The sequence below is a fragment of the Sebastes fasciatus genome, chromosome 12 (genome assembly GCF_043250625.1).
Source record: "Sebastes fasciatus isolate fSebFas1 chromosome 12, fSebFas1.pri, whole genome shotgun sequence".
Classification (NCBI taxonomy): Eukaryota; Metazoa; Chordata; class Actinopteri; order Perciformes; family Sebastidae; genus Sebastes; species Sebastes fasciatus.
Window position 1 is genome coordinate 29,924,295 of NC_133806.1, and position 17,087 is coordinate 29,941,381.

General features: G+C 41.9%; 1 protein-coding gene across 1 annotated transcript in view; it reads left to right on the forward strand.

Moving 5' to 3' along the window:
• LOC141779855 (furin-like protease kpc-1) overlaps nt 1-17,087 on the forward strand; it is a 211,859-nt gene that overhangs the window by 26,615 nt on the left and 168,157 nt on the right. The window contains exons 4-5 of the mRNA XM_074654880.1: nt 5,157-5,249; nt 16,503-16,584. Of these exons, the coding sequence (XP_074510981.1) occupies nt 5,157-5,249; nt 16,503-16,584 (175 nt within the window). The remainder of the gene's footprint in view (nt 1-5,156; nt 5,250-16,502; nt 16,585-17,087) is intronic.

Genomic DNA, 17,087 nt, shown 5'->3' on the forward strand with positions numbered 1-17,087 from the left:
TATATTATAAAGCAGGTTTAAGTGCTATATAAATACTGTTAAACTATCAAAGCGCTCAATATACAGAGAAATACACACAGCCCGTATTCAGAAATTGTGCGTTTGAAACAAGCTGTTTGGATTTCTGTCCATTTGTGATGTCACAAATATACAATATATAGACCATTACACTGTTTTAAACGTAAACACTCTAAATGTGTCCCAGTTTATTTCTTGTTGCAGTGGATGTAAATAACATCAGCTGACAGGAAGTAAACATGGACCCAAGCTGTTTCCTAGCAACACAATTCCGTTGAAATGCACTAAAATGGAGCGTTTCAGACAGGGTAAATACAAGCATATTCAGGCAGACAGTTAGAGGAAAATAAAGTTTTTTTTAACATTACAGCATGTAAACATGTTCTAGTAGAAACACAAAATACAAGTATGAACCTGAAAATGAGCACGATATGGGACCTTTAATCTGTAAATCCAGGGCAATTCTCTATGTCATAGTCATATGGATGGAGTAGCTGTATATTGATTTTCCGTGTAAGACACTGAGGACACTCAAGAGATTTCCGAAAAATCTTCGAACCACAGCTGTAGTGGGAGTCAAATTCCCAGATAGTGTACACAAAATGTAAAGACATTTTCACATAATAGCTTTCTTTTAAGAAAGTCAGAAGGAAAATGTTTCTTGTTTTGACACCAATACCACCATCATACTTCTGAGGACGCCCTCGAGTCAGCAACCGAACAGCAACACATTGTATGATAATGTTGTTTTCTTAGTTGCTAGCTTTAAAGGAAAATAAAAAAGAAGCTTTGTTTATATGATTGCACTGCCTGGAACAACTTTTTCTACAGAGGAAAAAAGTCTCTACAGAAACTGTTGACGTGAGATCTGAAAACCTACAGAAAGTGCAGTTAAAGGCAGGAGACAGAAAGATGCGGCTGAGCAGGTGGAGCGGGTCGCATGGTTGCTTTGGATAAAAGAGCTATATAATTGTGGTCCATTTGCCATCACTTACAGAGCTTGGCTAAAGAAAAACTCTACAGTCAACAAGGGGATTGAACTAGAACTGTACATGGGCCTAAAAATGATACCTGATGCTGGCGTGCACCTGGGTATTTAAGAAAAGGCCCGACTGGTGCTGCCAAATATGAGATACAAACACATCCTGAGAACCCGAGTTCTGTTTTGGCTGTAATTCATCCATTACTGGCCATTAGCTTGCCAGGCTACTTACTTACAACACATGAGACAGACAGAGAAAAAAAGAAACATTTCTTAATAAATTAGAAAATAACCGTACTTGAACCTGTCTTTGGAACTTTACTGTAGATCTAACTACTATAAGTAGACATTTGTGCTGAAAACAACAACCATTAGGCAACTGGTGAAGTCAAGGATGTGGCTAGAACTTTCTGTTGGAGGCAACTTTCCTCCAGGTGTGGACAGAAGAGAGAGAGAGCGAGAGAGAGAGAGAGAGAGAGAGAGCACCCAGCATAGCTCCCTATCTGCTCACAGCCACAGGATCAGAACCATGGAGAGCGCCACAGAGCGCAGTGCCAGTATTCTGTTGGTTACCCAGAGTAACACGGACACACTGTTTCTAGAGAGACATAATGCTGTTGAGTTAAGATAGAACAAATTTCAATGCGTGGTCACTGCAAATGAAATTCCCTTAACCTCTGCTGTATTGATGTGAAGGTAGAAATCTCAGAGACAGATATCTCAAAACCTGGACAAATATAGCACCACAACTATCTGCATTGCTAAATACCACCGAAGGTCAGTGGGAAAAATACTAATATTACTTTACTTATATTTGTACCATCTTGTGTAGTTTTCAAATGTACAGTTTAATTTGAATGTCTCATCGTGTTTTCAGTAGCGATGCATGGTGGGCAAATACTGACTTTTTGAACCGATTGGATATTGGCCATGAAGTGACTGATCCACAATAATTAGAGTGTCTTTGTCAATGTCGTGACATTTATGTCGCTGCTTTCAGTTACAGTGTAAAGGTATTAAGTCACAGGAGGCTCAAATTCAGTTTTTAGTGCCAAAATCAAACCTCATATTACCTTTAATAAAAAAATGATTCCAACGAGTTCCATTCCATTTTAAATTTGGTAAAAAGAGAGCTCTAGTATCTGACCAGTACTCCGTATTGGCAGATACCCTTGAGTTGAGGTATCTGAATTGGTTTTGGTAAAAGGTGGATCTCTACTCGAAGATACATCCATCCATCCAAAGTCCTATTCTTGTCCTGCCACCATACTCAGTCATGTAGTTTTTACAGTTTAGGTTTTTAGGGGATTTCTACTGTAAATTAATATCAAAGTGCTCCTTGATTGATTCCAAGAGGGAATTTGTTTTTTTCTCTCGTTTTTCCCCGATTGAGATCAAAGGTCAAGGTTAGTCACAGCACCCATGGGGGGCAGCAAGGGGAGGATCTTGGTTATTATAAAGGTTTGCAACCCTAGTTCTCCAGTCGAAGAAAAGGTTCTATGATCCTGCTGCCAGTACAAACAAGACTCGCTCAAACCGAGTATGGCCTGACCGTATCTGGTCAGTATGTGAATTTGTGGCTAAATTGTTACACAAATAGTCAGTGGTCATGTCTGTCATGTTTTGTGAACAGTTTTTTCCACTTATATCCTAATGTTTGATTGAAACTTATAATGAAGCAAATGGCATTCAGTAATAGTAAATGGTAACATTTACTAGTCAGTATATTATAGGCTACATTTTATACAAGGTGAAAAGGTACGAGCATGACATACAGTGTGCAAGGTTAAAAGTATTTCATTGTTTTTATCTAAGCATGTGTATCAAAAGCATTCATCATATAAGTGGTGTGTAACAATATACATACTTCGCGAAAATTGATCAGCGTTGAGATATTCCCGCTGTCATCACTGATGTTGTTGCTGCCGTATTTATTCCTAGATGGAGTGTTAATGGAGCAGCTGCATAGCCCGGCACTGATCGATCCGAACTCCATTCAGAAAACAAGCATTTTAAAAGTTCTTTGCTTGTCGTCTTGCGGACAGACCTGACAAAGCATGAATTCAGACTTTTTACTAATCAGCATCATTATGTAGTTATTTCGGCACACTTTTGATCCGTTTATTGTATTATTATTATTAGTAGTACTAGTATTATTTGGGGTTCATATCGCAGTAGCGACGTGTGTCTTGTTCCCCAGAAAACGTAAACACAGAACTGATCTACGCCTTTTCATTTTGAAAAAGCAACGACCAATGAGGAAACGCCAACAGTTGGCCGAACAATCCTGAATCTTCATCACTCAGTCAGTCAGTCAGTGACAGACTTTTGCGTTTGTAGGGCTGGCCCTCTGCGGTCATGTCCACAGAGCCCTCTGTGATTCAGCCCAAACAAATAAACACCCTAAAAGCTAAGGGAAGAGAGAGAAGGGATTTTGCAGAAAGCACGCAGTGAGAGGAGTTATCATGCCATGCAGAGACGGCGACATGAGCGTCTTCTTTAAAAAAAACAACAACACACACTTTCTGCCCAAACCCAAAAGTCCAAAACCTAAAGTCTGCCCTCTCTTCATCCCCTGCAGCACCAGTTTCAGCTCCATCCATCCTTCCTCATCCCATTTCCATATCTGTCTCCAGTCACTGCTCCATCACCAGCCCCCCAGTAACCCCCCTCCCCATCCCCATCCCCAAAAACCCAATGGCATCCCCATCCCCATCCCTGTCACGGGCTTCATCCCTCCTGCCCCAGCCAGCCTGCAGCTCCCCTGCTGAGTTAAATGGAGTGTGCCGGCGTCAGGGGAGTCGCGTGTGCTCAGTTCAGCTCAGCTCAGCTGGGCTGCCAGCGTTATAAACTTACTGTGTGATTATTGTCAGAGCGAGACTCCTCCACCCAGGAGGTCTGCGCTGATGGGTACTATGTCACCGGGTACAGCCAGCCATGGAGGGTGGGATGAGAGAGCAAAGGAGGGATATAGAAAACCAGGGTGAGAAAAGGACACGCAGGGAAGGAGGAGAAATACTGTTGGTGTGGTGGGTGTGATGGAGGACAGGGATCGAGGGAGAAAGGATAGAAAAAAAGATGGAGGAAAGGGAACAAGCGGGAGGGCACAGAATCATCAAAGGAAGGAAAAAACCAAGCTGAGCAAGGAGAGACTGATGTATACCTATCTCAGCAGACAAAGACAAGGGAAGACACACAGAGAGTGATATAAAGAGAAGAATAATGTGCCGGGAGAAGAAAGAGAGGCAGCAGGGAAATCAGCAGAGGGGAGAGAAAGAGGGAGAGACGGGGAGGGTGGGGAGAAAAAGAAAGGCAAAGAGAGAAATTAGAGAGAAAATTTTCAAGCGAGTGATGTGTGCTGTGATTGTTTTTTTCTCCTCTCTCTCTCTCTCTCTCTCTCTCTCTCTCTCTCTCTCTCTCTCTCTCTCTCTCTCTCTCTGTCTCGATCTAAACGGTCGGGATGTGGCCTGTATCTGCCGGCAAGAAGGAACTCAATTTGGGACAATTTACTCTGCAGTCTCAGCCCTGATGCACCTCAGGGACAGAGAATAGAGAGAATGAATGTGAAGGGAGATAGAATCAGCAAGCCACACACACACACACACACACACACACACACACACACACACACACACACACACACACACACACACACACGCACATCCACACACAAGGCGTGCGCCTTGCACACAATTGCCCGCCGAGTAGATTTCACTTAGTTAGTTCTAACTCTCCCAGGCGGTCAATACGATTTGAGTTTATAAGGCTTGGAAATGAAAAGCCCAGGATAAGGTTAGATAAACTGTGTGCTATTTGATTTCGGCCCACCTCTTGCAGGAAAAACCCACACAAGACAGATGGCCGGAGGGGATACGCTGATATCATGTTGTGCAACGTGGGGTCATAGGGGTGATTAAGGCTGACTGCGTTATGTGTTCTGACCCCTCACACTGTACGTGCATTGATCTCTCTGTAATGATGAAAACACATTTGCTTTTGCATTCTTGTCGTATCCTGAGTTGTGTGGAGGGGGCACCGCATTTTAACAAATTCGTCACTCAACCAAGCAAATCTTGTGTTCTGTAAAACCCCTTTATGTCCTGAAAGTGAGTTTTTTTTTATATCCTGATCACAACATTTGTTTCTCTGCTGACAGGTTGGCAGCCTGGAGGATCTGTACACCCTTAGAGACAGCAGGGGGCGCCCTGACAGAGCCACCTTTGAGAACAGTCTTTCAACCACAGTGGGGGTAAGTATTTTAACTATTCCATTAAATATACACTGCTAAATATAATCCCCATCTTACGTTAGGATCTAGGTTCACTAAAAGAAGCAGCTCTGAGGTTGTTTTTTTTGGCCTGACTCGCACTGTCTGTGTAACACAGCGGGAAATGGATTTGTAACTACAGCAAATCAGAGCGTTCAGCTACTTAGACGTGACTGTTTGATACATTTAACACGGCCACGTCAAGGTGAATTCACACTCTGGCATCGGTTCTGATTTTACACAGCATGTATATGCAAATGGAAGTTCATTTGGCTGGGGTTGCTGTTTTAATCAGGGTCTAGTGTTGATTAGCGAGAAGGATGGAAAAAAACAAAAACAAAATAGAGCCATGTGGTGAGTAATGGCTGAAAGTTGTTTACCTTGCTCGTGTAGCTTGTGTGCCTGTTCCATCCAATATCACTTTGTGCCCACCACCACACCCCACCCCCCCCACCTCCCTCGCCACCTTCAACAAGCCGTTCTGCATCACCCTCGGAGCGCACAATGCAGCCTCCTCACAGGGCTTTCGTTGCCAGGGAAACCGTCACCCACGGAGACATCCCATGACAGCACAGGGCGAGGGAGGAGGGACGGGAGGAAGGGTCGAGGATGCGGCTTTGGCCCTGTCCGTTCTCCAGGGGGCACCGGACCTTTGGCCCTTACCCAACACACTGCCCCCCCTTCAGTGACGCACACAAACAAAACCCACAATGCAACAGCACATTTTACACACACACACAGAGAAAGACACACACAGGCATGCACCAGAACAACACAAGCAAGAGGAAGGAGATGGACAGAGAGAGTAAAAAAAAGAGAGAGAAGATTCCCAACTTTCTGATTCAGAGTTATCATCTGAATCAGTGTGCATGTGATTAATTGAAGTAATTTATGCACAATCTCCAGTGACTCCATGTATGGTTCATGATTTCATTAAACTGTAACACTAATTACTTTTCTACCATCGTAACTTTAGGTGAAAATGAATTTGCACGCCCAAAATGTCCCACATTCCGTTAATGAGTCTTAAATTGAATGGATTGCACAAATAATGTTTTGGGATAATGAACAATTGCATACTTAGACACTGCTTCTCCTCACCAGGCGCTGTTGCATCCTCACACGCCTCGCATCGAAGTCTGTTTGTTGGCTCTTTTATGTGAACTTGTCATTTTTTAAGCTTTGAGTGAAGAAAGAATTCTCTCACTTACTTTCAAAAGGTCTTTTTTTTATTGATTATCAATAATGAATTAAACCGTAACTTTAAAGCGAAAAGATTTTGTCCAACACTCACAACACATCCATCTACTCACCCAAAAAACAAACACACAAGCAACCACGGAACATATATTCTAAGTTATGGATAAATAAAATTAAATAAAAATCATAGACAATACAGAGAAAATATCTATAATATACCTTAATAGTAACAGAAAAAGTAAGTCGAGAGGTGAAGGAAATAGAAAATTGATAAATAGGATAGGAAAAAAATAAAATACATATAAAATAGGGCTGTCAAAGTTGACTTGATAACACGTTAATGCCAATTCGTTTTAACGCCACTACTTTCATTAACGCATTAATGCAACTCGCAATTTTTAGGTTGTTATATTTTACAGCTCATATATATATATATATATATATATATATATATATATATATATATATCACAGTTAATCACAAATTAATCACACATTTTTTATCTGTTCAAAATGTACCTTAAAGGGAGATTATACGTATATATATATATAAACACAATAATAAATCTACTCCGAGATTACTCAAATGTCAAGAAGGGGCGCTACACCTTGTAAAATGTACTGTTTACTGTGCCCCGAGTAGTATAACAGATTTACTCTAGATTCATACAGGACATCATTTTTCTAATCCAATGTGAGTGGGAAGGATGGGCAGAATCCTTCCACTTAAGTAAACTCTCACTAACTTTTAAACCCAATAGGAAAAACACTTTTTTTATTTGTCAAAATAATGCCTTAGTCCTACAAACAGTCAGACTAATAGAATCAGTTTTAATATCATTTTTTTAGGCTGTCAATAGGTATATGGAAGATGTATTATGGTGGGTTATGTGTTGCCAAACACAATTACAGTGTGTTGGCTGGCCTGCTGCCAAAGCCTGAGCTATCCATCCATCCACCCACCTCTGACCAGGCCGCCGTCTATACAGAGCTGTGTGCTGCTTTCACTCTGCGTCACGCGCTGTACTTTGCATCGCATGGCAGGTGGGTTCCATTACAGAGCGCCATAATTACTGCACCATGCAAGGTTTAGTAATCCGTAACACTAAGGCAGAGTTAATGTTAGTTTAATGCTTCTTAAACAGTATTACTAGTTAGAGTAACATGGTAAAATACCAATCCTGGCATCACGCATGAGGTGAAATGTGCTACTCTTTGAAGACTGAGTTACTGGTGCATCATTGTGTAGCAAAAGCATTATAAGATGGTGTTTTTTCATGCATTATATATCTAGTGGAACCAAACTGTGTTGTTTGTTGTCATAGTTCTCCGTGAAGTTTTGAATTTAAAATAAAAGTGTTTGTTTCAACTTCCCCACGACTGGCAAAATCATGTTGAAATTATTCTTATTGATCTTTGGAACATCAGCAAGGTTGCATCCTCTGAAAGCCAGAATGAAAGGTCAGAAACCTTTCCTGGCTCTGATTTTGACATTCTCTTCTAAACCTTAAAAAAAAAGAAAATCAAAAATTCTTTTATTAAATCTCTTTTTTAAATCTCGCCACATGGGGATGGATGTCAAGGTTACATGCTCTGAAGAGAAAGTCAAACAATGTCTTTCCTGACTGGAAATTCTTCTTTCTTTCCTGAAGCCGATGTGATGTTTGAAATGTAGAAATCATTTTGGTTGTAACTTAAAATACAGTACAATGAACAGCAGTACAGGATCTCTCATCCACTTATTTTCCAATAATACAGTAATGTCCTTCAATAAAACTAAAGTTAAATTTATTGTAATGTTGGCTAACTAACTGCTTAGCAAATACATTGTAATAGAACATGTGTATTAATAAGATAAGATACCTGTTTTGTTTCGATTGTCCTCCATACTTTGAAAAAACACTCAAGGTCCACTTGCTCGCTTGTTCTGGAGCTTTCGACCGCATCGCACAGTCACCATAAGCAGATGACGTTTGCTCGGTTGTCATGTTTTATGCCAACATGTACACATCTTGAAACTAGGGCTGTCAATCGATGGAAATAGTTAATCATGATTAATCACAAATTAATCACACATTTTTTTATCTGTACAAAATATACCTTAAAGGGAGATTTGTCAAGTTTAACACTCTTATCAACATGCGAGTGGGTAAATATGCTTTCTTTATGCAAATGTATGTATATATTTATTATTGGAAATCAATTAACAACACAAAACAATGACAGATATTGTCCAGAAACCCTCACAGGTACTGCATTTAGCATAAAAAATATGCTCCAATCATAACATGGCAAACTGCAGCCCAACAGGCAACAACAGCTGTCAGTGTGTCAGTGTGCTGACTTGACTATGACTTGCCCCAAACTGCATGTGATTATCATAAAGTGGGCATGTCTGTAAAGGGGAGACTCGTGGGTACCCATAGAACCCATTTTCATTCACATACCTTGAGGTCAGAGGTCAAGGGACCCCTTGAACATGGCCATGACCGTTTTTCCTCGCAAAGATTTGATGTTAGTTTGGAGCGTTATTTAACCTCCTTCATGACAAGCTAGTATGACATGGTTGATACCGATGGATTTATTAGGTTTTCTAGTTTCATATGATACCAGCATCTTCACTCTAGTTTTAAAACCCGCTACAAGCTCTGAAAGATAGATTGCGTTAAAGAAATTAGTGGCGTTAAAACGCGTTATTATGGCGTTAACTTTGACAGCTCTAATTGAAACATTGCAGAACAATGGAACGTTTCAATATCTACAGTTTCGTGATAACAGAGTAGTTAAAAGTGAAACATTTCAGTTGAACTCATGAACGTGTTCCATAACAGAGGAATAATAAGCACACTTCATAAATCAGCGCAATCTGCAACAGCTGCTGTGGCTCATATCAAACACTGGCTGTGTTACAGCAGTCCGTAGGAACGGGGCTCTGGGGCTCACATGTGGAGAGCTGTACTGTAACAGCCTATCGTTTACAGCAGACACATATATGCACGCACACACACGCACACACACGCACACACACACACACACACACACACACACACACACACACACACACACACACACACACACACACACACACACACACACACACATATAATGAAAGTCCATGGTGGTTTCTCAGAGGAGGAGGAGGTTTTTGCCACCATGTAATCCCGGTCGATTCAGCCCTCTGTCAGCAAAGCAACAATCAGCTGTTGTATTAATCGCCCTGCTAATGACACAATTAGCGAGTCTGTGGAAAAACATCTCCACACAAACATGTGAGAGCTCAGAGACAACACACAGATAAGGCCACAGTACGCCACGTGCACATTTACACAGCTCACATACACTCTGACTTAAACAGACTCAAAGCTAGACTCAAACATGATCATAAAACAAATATGTCCACACAGGCAACCACCAGACAGTTAATGCATGCAAACATATGGCTGCAGTATGACAGGAGATAAAAACACCCAAGTGTTTTTCTCTCTGCCTGCACCTTGTTTACTTCAGGCTCCACCTCCCCTCATTGACCCTCTTCCTAACTGTCCTAACTACGGTACCTCTTGCAGTTTCATCCTCAAGCACACAGACATGTCTCTGACTGAACTCTACACTGACCTTTTACAAAATGTCTCAGATACTAACCCCCTGCCAGCTCCTGACATACACTCACTGGTCCCTGCTGGTGTACTACACACTGAACACACATATACAGAAAACCACCGTGCCGACTATGTCCCCGTCCTCTGACTTTTTTTTTCTTTGTCTTAACGTCTGCCTAGTTAGTCGAAGCTGCAGCTTATTGTTACTGCCACTCTAGTAGCAACAAGGCTCTTAGCAGTGAGAGAAGTCAAAGACTTATGCAGCTGAACTGTTGTGAAGTGGACATGATATAAAACTGAACAATTCAACAAAGTTATGTAAAGGAGAAGCCAGTTTTCCCCACAGAAGAAGATGTAAACATCAGAGGTGAAGGTCAGGTCAACTAATCAACAACTCGAACATGACTCCACCGCTTTTTGAGTGATTACCTTCTCCAGCCAGCCAGCCATTGGTACCAACCATGTCATACTAGCTTTTCGGGAAGGAGGTTAAATAACGCTCCAAATTTACACTAACTTTTGGTGAGGAAAAACTGGCATGGCCATTTTCAAAGGGGTCCCTTGACCTCTGACCTCCAGATATGTGAATGAAAATGGGTTCTATGGGTACCCACGAGTCTCCCCTTTACAGACATGCCCACTTTATGATAATCACATGCAGTTTGGAGCAAGTCATAGTCAAATCAGCACACTGACACACTGACAGCTGTTGTTGCCTGTTGGGCTGCAGTTTGTTATGATTTGAGCATATCTTTTATGCTAAATGCAGTACCTGTGAGGGTTTCTGGACAATATTTGTCATTTTTTGTGTTGTTAATTGATTTCAAATAAATATATACATACATTTGCATAAAGCAGCATATTTGCCCACTCACATGTGGATAAGAGTATTAAATACTTGACAAATCTCCTTTTAAGGTACATTTTGTACAGATCCAAATTTAGATTAATCACGATTAAATATTTTAATTGATTGACAGCCCTAATAGATACATACATGAAATCCGACCTCTGCATTTAATCCATACTAAGCAATAGGAGCAGCTGACTGCTGTAAAGTGCCTGGGGAGCAACTTGGGTTTCAGTGTCTCACTATAGTGTTCACTTAGGGTTGGGTGATATGTTATAATTTTCCAAAAGGCCACCGCCAGCCCAACAACCGGCGATTGCTGATATATTCACGCAGGTGTCTGTGCGGGAGCGGCAAGTTTGCTATCGTCCACACAAGCTCTCTCAGCCTTTTTAGTCCAATAAATAAACAAAATATACATCACAAAAGTGTCATGAAAGGAAACCTATTTTTTAATGTTTACTAAGGTAATAAATCAAGTGAGAAGTAGGCTCATTTTCTCAAAGACTTCTATACAATCAGTTTTCTTTTTGCAACCAGAGGAGTCGCCCCCTGCTGGCTGTTAGAAAGAATGTAAGTTTAAGGGGACTTCAGCATTGGCTTCAATTTTCAGACCCAGACGTTGCCGCCTGCCTCTGACCCTACAATCTTTTCCCACACACGTCCTTATCTACTAAACGGAAAGATCTATCATGTTACTTTGTTTTATATAAGTGCTAATTTGTGTTAATGATCTAAAGCAGAGTTGTCACATTGTTAGCTAACAAACCAGCATCACTATTTTTTTATGTGTTCATACTGCTTCTCTAGATTTGCCGTGTTCGGAAGCCTCTGCAGTTAGTTGTTTATTTCAACACCTGTTCTTTGTTCCCTGTTTGATGGTCGGCCTTGAAACCCCTTTGTGTGTGTTTGAATGTTTGTTACAGAGAAACCACCTGAGACTAAAATTATTCACTGACGGTTTATTGTCTTTATATTGTCATGGACTATCCTAGATTTGGGTTATACTTGGGTACTTTGAATCAAATTACTTTTAATTTTCGATTTTAAATGTAATATACTTGAGTTTCATATATAAGGCTGTACGTTCAGCTTCACAAACAAAACAGGTGGTGAGCTAGAAAGCATTATTAAGCTAGTTTTACTGATTCTCTCTCTCTCTCTCTCTCTCTATCTCTCTCTCTCTCTCTCTCTCTCTCTCTCTCTCTCTCTCTCTCTCTCTCTCTCTCTCTCCCACCCACCCACTCTTCTATCCACACAGGATAGAAAATACATTTGAATTTTTCCCTCAATGCGTTCTCACTGCTGAAGCATTTGTGTGCTTTTTCCTCCTTATTTTTCATTCTCTTTTTTTTTTTTGCTATTTTTTTTTTAAAGACTCCAGTCACATCCGCAATCCCGCGGCCCTATAAGGAGCTTTCACGCTTTTTGGTTTGCTTTAGATGTTTAATACCCCCTCTCTTTTGTGTCAGGGAGCCGGAGAGGCGTTAAGAAGCGCTGATAAACCCCACTTAGATCCCTTCCTGGCCCGTCACCCCGGCCTGCCGGGCCGCTTTAGCAGGGAACTGATCTGTGACGGCCTGCCACTCAAACTGAGCACTTCTGAAGGCTGACACAATGGAGTGAGCAACACACCAGAGGGCCCGGGGGTGGGCGGGGAGGCGGAGGGAGGGAGGGTGAGGCGGAGGAGGGAGACGAGGCCAAGAGGTGCCCAAAAAGAAGGCTAGAGGAGGGGCCAAAGTGTATCTCCCTCCTATCTTTCTCCTCTCTTTTGCTACTGTAGAGCTCACACATTTTTTTTTTCTGTACGTGCCTCTGTGTTGGTTTCACTGTTCATCTTCTCGTCGGCGGTGACACTCACACAACCCCCCCCTCCTCTGTCCTTATTCTCTCTGTGGTCGGGGCTATCAGCCTGGCAGCTAGAGATGAGAGATTGAATGAAGAGGCAGAGAGTAGATGGGTGAGGTGGGTGGTGTGTGTGTGTGTGTGTGTGGGGGGGTTTGAGGTTCAGATAGGGATCAGCGGTGCATCAGGGTGCCGGTTGGTCATGTGGTGCGTGCACTGCTGCGTGGCATCGTGGGTCCAGCCGGGGCCAGGCCGGGGCCGACAAAGCCTCGTGAGGCACAGCGTTGTGATTGACAGGCGGAGGGAGGTGGTGGTGGGGGGGCTGCATGTGGCCACTGCCGCTGCCATCGCCATCACTTTCCCAGGGGGCCGTGGGTGGGTAGCGAAGCCCAAAATGTCAGCGCTGATATCTGTGCAGCTCTGCTCGTATCACACTGCTGCAGCTGCCTGCCATCCACCGCATCCACTCATTCATATAGAGACATGGGACTATTGTGTGCGCGCACACACACACACACACACGCACACACAGACACACACCTTTCTTTCTGTGTTTCCTCACCACCTTCCTCAATCATTCACTTCTATTCTATAGAGCTATATCTGCGCACACACACACATACACATACAGCATATATTCTTCATGGGATGTCTGCGAACACACATTCACACACACACACACACACACACACACACATACACACACACACTTTTACTCCCTCCATCTTACTGTCTTTCTTCTCCTCCTCCTCCTCCTCCACACATTCACATTGTGCCTCTGTCAGTTCTACCTCGGCCGTTCAATCATGTTCCACCACGGCTCTTTTCTCCCTCTCTGCTGGAAAACAGTTTTTTTTTCCAAATAAGGTTTATTTTTTATAGTCCTACCTTTTGTCTTTTTCCACTGATCTCAAACCTTGTTCTCTCTGCCAGTTTCTTTTTCTATTTAACCAGGCTTTTATTTTGAAGGGATGAGTATCAGCTTCTTTTGCATTTGATGCTGAAGGTTTGTTTTTGTATTGTAACACGTGTTGGGCAGCCATAGAAAGACATTCTGTTTTGTAAAATGTGCTTTTCTGTTTGGTGATGTCATTTTCAGGGCATTGTGTGTACTGTGTGGGTTTATCTGTACTTTTTATCTGTGTGTGTGTGTGTGTGTGTGTGTGTGTGTGTGTGTGTGTGCATGCTGCCTATATGTCACAGCTGGATGATGAATGCGCTGACAGTAGAGGGGTCAGTGTCACAGACAGTGTGGTCAATTGCCCCGCGTCCCCTGAGTCTAACCTTGAGCAACACTCCCTAAAGAGTCTCAATCTGCCATTAAGGCCCACGCTTACACACTCACACACACACACGCACACAGTTCCCCAGTGAGTGTGTGCCATTAGTAGCTGGCAGGGCCTGGTTTGACAGAGAGCGATTAGCTCCCTATCATGTGTATTGATCACCGTGTCCTGGCTGCTCCTCCAGAGGAGGGGCTGGAGGGGTTTTACAAGGTAGTTGGGGCGCGAACACACACACTCACACACTCACACACACACAGTCACATCCTTGTTATCTGTGTTTATGTGCATGTATATATAAATTTGAAACATATATAAGGTGAATTTTAAGTATATAACTGTATCATATGATGCATCATGAATCATATATAAAGATGTTTGCTGTTTTCTCTCTGCGTGTCATTTATAGACAACAGTTTCTGGGCAGTATTGGCATTTTGGAAAACATTTTGGAATTATAATAGGATAAGCTTAAAGGTGCTCTGTACGATATCTAGAGCATTAATATAGCATCAAACAACTGTTTGCTATGTAAAGATATAGAGGAGTAATGTCTACCTGAGCAGAGAATGAAGTCACTCCCCTTCTATGTGTGTTGTAATCAGAGTTTCTCTGTGCTTTGTTGACACAGCCGGACCGGCCACACGTGCTTTTAGTGCATGTGAGCGTGCCCCACTGGCTAGCTCATGGCCGCCGCTCTGTACTGCTCTCATACGGCGGTTACAGCTGATAACACTGTCTTGACCGACAGCGTCGTTGCGGAAACGTAGCGCCCACCCTCAGGTTACCCCCTCAGGTTAATACTGTTATCTCTGTCAGCACTTTCGCCACAGTGTTCATTTTGGCAGCTATTTTAGAGTTAGTCTTGGTCTTAAAACGAAAAATGCTTTTTTATCGTTCATTGTTTTAGTCGACGACAACACATGGCAAATGAGGTTTGAGCTCACGCAAACTGCAGTAAGCGCATCTTGCTTTATCTAGCTTATAGTGGATGCATTCTTTAGTAACCGTTACTGTTAGTGAAATCAGTTCTGATGATTAAACAGCACCAGAAAATATCCATATTCGATTTTTTTATCAAATGATTGGTTATAAAGGTCACAAACCTCTTCACTTCCTGTAGATAGTACACGATAGATGCGTTCCAGTGGTTTTCTGGTGAAAACATATACTCAATCACCTCTAATTTAGTATTTATGCTAAAAAAAACAGTTTTTGTAGTTGCATGTTTTGTTTTTGCTGTATTCTGTGTATACTGTGGTGCTATACAGTGCATATAAACAGTGCTATACTTTGAAAGTATATCTTAAAGATTTTACACTTGTCTAAAAATGCCATGGTATGTCTCGTATAACATAACATGTGTCTAGTAAAAATAAAAGACATCGTTCCTCTTGTTAATTAGACATCACCTAAAACGTGTACACTAATCCAAATATTACACTGAGCTCATCGTTTTTATTTAATTTCATCTTTGAATCAATATGATCAGCCTAATAGAAACACCAATTTGATTACATTTGCAGAACTGTACACACGTATCACTTCCACTTCCTGTCTGAGGTTTTCTGTGTTTAATATCACACATGTAGTGTTCTTAGCGCTAAGAACCCCCCCATCCCCCCTACCCCCCTTACCCTACACCCGTCTTCCTCTGGTAGTTTAGACCAGCTCTTGTTAATTGAGTGTAATTGAAGAACATGAAGGGGGAATAGAGCAAGCAGGCTTTTAGGACATAAAAGACTGCAGCCGCCTCTCAATAGTATTTATTTTCAACCTCTTCCACTCTGATTTAAGTGTAAGAGGACAATAGTGGTCTGACACTGATACGTGTGTGTTTGTGTGTGTGTGTGTGTGTGTGTGTGTGTGCGTGTGTGTGTCCGCGATCTGTTGTTTGATTTGGTGCGCCCACCTTCACAAGGACCAGCCTCTTATCAGATCAAAGCTACAAGCAGCGGCCTATGAAAGAAACTGTGTGTGTGTGTGTGCCTGCCGTGGAGGACAGAGGTGTAGGTGAGGTGGGGGTGTTTTCGTTGCTTTTAACCCAGGACAATGGGACTGCAAAGGACAGAGCGAGCGAGTACTCTTTGAACTAATGAAGAGGAAACCTTTTACTCTCCTCCATAAAGATACCCAACTCTCCCTGCGCTATGGATTTTTTCCCTCTCTTTCAAAATAGAATGAAACAGAATAGAACAAAATATTTCATTTACTCCACGCTTCTCACTGTTCTGCTTTTATCCTCATGAAGACAAAAAAGAGCCATACAAAGCCAAAATAAGACTTCAGAAATGGCTGAAGATTGTTAAAGCTCTTGTACATGAGCATCTATCGAGGTGAAGGGAAGTGAATGCAACAAACAAAAAAGTTAAATGTGTGATATTTTAGCGACTCACCAAAGTCAAAATGATTTAATATTTTCCTCAAAGTAACGCATTACTTTGTGTTGTGATTTCCAGGTTCGCTGGGTGCAGAGGCAGCACAGCCATTATAGAGAGAAGCGGGTTCCTGTGACAAGACTGGACCTCAGTACCTCTCACAGTGAGTAACATGCTTCCTTCCAGTGTCGCTTTTTACCAGCTGAAAGTCGTACCTTTGCTGACCTCCAGTGGGTTAAAACCTCTGAAAACGTGGTTTGAAATCCAAAGTATTTAACTCTAAAATGAATTATTCATGAATAACAAAGTTAAAGTTCAGGGGGAAAAAAAGAACCTCCTCATTCATTTTTACACTTAACAACTTGGCTAATTTGCTTCATCTGTACTGTGTGGGTGTGGTTTTATTCAGTTTGATTGACAGTGGCCTGGCAACATCGTCAAACAACTCCACAACTATCTCTAAATCTCCACCCCCCCCCCCCCCCCAAAACCTCATTAATCCAAAACAAATTTCCATTTTTATCATAAAATAGTCTTAAACATTGTAAATAGGGGTACATAAAAAGGACAAAGGACAAAAGATTAAATAAATAAGGAAATGCAATAGAGTAAAAAGGCAGATTAAAGGGGTTTAAATTAATTCAAAAATGTGAATTTAACATTTAA